Source organism: Sinocyclocheilus rhinocerous, unplaced genomic scaffold, assembly GCF_001515625.1.
Source record: "Sinocyclocheilus rhinocerous isolate Xijiao unplaced genomic scaffold, SAMN03320098_v1.1 scaffold1358, whole genome shotgun sequence".
NCBI classification, from domain to species: domain Eukaryota; kingdom Metazoa; phylum Chordata; class Actinopteri; order Cypriniformes; family Cyprinidae; genus Sinocyclocheilus; species Sinocyclocheilus rhinocerous.
In genome coordinates, this window is record NW_015662582.1 from 699172 (window position 1) to 702442 (window position 3271).

The 3271-nt window shown below is 40.4% G+C and overlaps 1 protein-coding gene across 1 annotated transcript in view; it reads right to left on the bottom strand.

The window, feature by feature from the left end:
• Positions 1-104: 104 nt before the first annotated feature.
• The window catches only part of LOC107728096 (spondin-1-like), a 153716-nt gene continuing 150549 nt past the window's right edge, over positions 105-3271 (bottom strand). Inside the window, exon 14 of the mRNA XM_016538173.1 lies at positions 105-899. Coding sequence (XP_016393659.1) covers positions 736-899 — 164 coding nt within the window. The 3' untranslated portion in view covers positions 105-735. The remainder of the gene's footprint in view (positions 900-3271) is intronic.

The window sequence follows — 3271 nt, forward strand, 5'->3', positions numbered from 1 at the left end:
ATCTGAACTCTTCATATATATATATATATATATATATATATATATAACAGCAATAAAACTCCAAAACCCTGGAAATTTATGGCCACAGCATTTCGGATCTCCTGAATGAATGGTTTACATGCATCTAAATGTAGCTCTTCTGATCATTTTGATTATAGGGTAAAAGTGAACATGGGTACCTGTCAGTGTTTCCTCTGACCTTTTCATGTGATAGCAAGGGAAAAAAATAAATGGCTCACATCACATGATGTCTTTGAACCTCAAATATTTATGACTGTGATTTCAAAAGTCATTTTTTTTGGAAGGATGCTATTTTTTGTATGTGTGAGTGTTTGATCGCAGAGTATAAAAGGAGAAATTTGTTTTGCATTTCATGTCAGAACACATTAATCTTTAATACGCCATGGTCCTGCTTGTGAAAAATCAATGTTCAAAAGAACTCCCATCTTCAAAGCTTCATAGAGGACTGTTACTCTCAAATACTAATGCATATTAATACATCTGAATTTGTACAGTACATTGTAACTCTGAGCATCCTCCCTCTTGGTTGTCCATTCATTTACAGGCTAGACAATGCCTGGGTCACTATAAATTCTAGAAAATTAAAGTAAAAATAACAGACTACTTGTTGCAGCTTTCCAATCCCAAACAGAGTGCATTAAATAACTGCAAGACAGTGTGTCACAGTCTGTTCATAATCTAGATTGGGTCCCATCACGCAATTCAAGTACAGCCCTAGCAGGGATGAACATTGCAGGCCCGTATCTCCTTTCGGTCTTTACAGCTAGTAAATTGTGCATTCTTGTATCTCTTCTTGGCAGTCATTAAACGCTCCTGGATTCCTCCACCACACAGCTTGGTACAGTCAGTCCATGCAGACCATGGCTTCATTTTGCATCCTGCAGGAAGAAAAATAGACCAGATACAACTGTTGATGATCAAATAATCATCTGCCTTTTTATTTAGAGACACTGTCTGTAGTGGTTATGATATTATGAATTAGTAAAGGAGAGATTCTGTGTCATCTGTAGTGGCAATGTTATTAAACATAATTACTTTAAAGGTCATATGATGCAATTTCAATTTTTCCTTTCTCTTTGGAGTGATACAAGCTCTTGGTGCATAAAGAAGATCTGTAAAGTTGCAAATCCAAAGAGATATTCTTTATAAAAGTTAAGAGTTAACCACGCCTACCTAAAACGGCTCGTTCTAACATGCCCCCACATATCTACCTCACTTTGTGGGAAGAGTTGCATAACGCCGCCCAAATGTTCACGCAAACAAAGAAGGCATAACTTTTATTCTCACTGTAGTATTGTTGCCGCTGCCGCCATGCCATGGAGACACTGTGTGCTTCGTTGTGAAAGCGAAACTACTTTGTTTGGTCTTCCAAAAGAGGATGATATCCGCTTCGTCATGCCTAGAGCTGATCTGTGCTGGTCGCTGAGGCAATACATCAACTTAGTGCTGTGGATCACCAATCGACGCGTTTCAAAAAGGCGGGGCATAGAGGAGAAACAATAATGTACAGTATGTGGAAAATAATGTGTTTTTTAAACTTTAAACCGCATAAACACATTTCATTACACCAAATACACAAAATAATGTTCTTTTTAGCAGCATCATATGACCCCTTTAACAGAATTATAGCATCTGCAGTGGAGATGTTGATTCTGATTTGCCATCGGAAAGAGTGTTGGCATCAGTAGTGCTGTGATGCTATGATGCATAATTACAAATTTAATGACATGTTGTAATGATATGTGTAATTTAATGTTATGACTCTGATGGACTAAAAAAGAGCTAGCTATGATGGTATTACGTTGATGTACTAAAAAAAGCCCCAGTATCCACAGTGTCAGTATTATTGATGTTATAATGCTAATTTATTCAAATATATTGTCAGTGTCTTCACTGGTAATGTTATGATGTTTATTTGACAAGTGATAACATGATACTGATTTTCTAAGGTCAGTATCTCTAGGGGTGATGTGATGATGCAGAATTACTAATGGTAAATGTCAGCAGTAGAGCCATGCATATCAGCCTGGCCTGACGGGCCCAGACTTATTTACGCCCTTGGGCAGGGCTTCAGGCCAATATTCACATAATAGCTCAGACCTGAGCCGGGCATCAGGCCTGTTTTAGACTTCTCCTTATTTTTATATTTTAGACATTCATCAATTATGGTGATGAAAAAAAAATTCTACCGCGACTGTCAAGAGCGGCTCGGACGGTGTATAGTGACCCGCCAGCAGCAGCAGCGAGCATGCCTTCAGCCCAGCTGGAAATGTTCCGCATGCAAGTGCACGCAATAGGCTAAAGCTTGCTGCAAAGCCCCAGCAAAAGTAATTACCATGAATGTGTCAGGGGGAAATAGTAAGGACATATTTGAATTATTTATTAATAAACTAGTGATTTCTGAGCCAGTGTCGCAAAGATGAAGTTGACGATCCTGACTCGCCATCTCTTCATTGCCCACGCCTTTAGAGAGAAATGCATCTTTACGGATTACATAATGAAAGAGTTTTTGTTTTCGATTTGAATTATTTCGTTTTAAAGTAATAATTCAAAGCTTTCTATAGATATATTTTCCATGTATGTGCAGCACACATTTATATAGGTTAAACATTTAAGTGATGTTTTATTAACAAATTTCGGGAGGAACACGCACAGATAATTAACACGGCCAATCCATCTTCAGTAATTACACCATCTATCCAACCAGCACAAGAGAGAACCCCTATAAATAATCAAAGCAGTCTTACCTTCACTATCTCAAGTCTTTCAGCATTTGGTTCGCTCCTTTTGCCATTTTACCACAGACCCAATTTCACGTTCAACGAAGAGACCTATACTGGGGATTTTTCAGATGCTCCGCCGCAATTTGCCGGCCCCATGATCACTCCTTCTTCGCCAGACACGGCCGCCGAGCACCAGGCTTAATCGCGGCCACTGCTCTTCTCGGCCAGCCACACACTCTCCACGACGCCGAGGCTTAACCTCGCCTCCACTGGCGAGGCTTCCAACTTCCCCGGCATCCTCGTATCATTCGGCCATACCAGCAATTCATCCGATCGGAAAGTGGACAGTATTTAAGCCCGAGGCAAACGCTGATTAATTCCAATGCACCGGTCTCGCGGAGGGTAAATAAAGCAGATCTGTACGATCTATTCATCACCCTGCAAATTAGCCAACCTCACTCCTAAATCCACTCCAGCCGCCAAGGCGGCCAATAGACCGTGCAAAGCCCCGAGCTCACCTCGCTCGA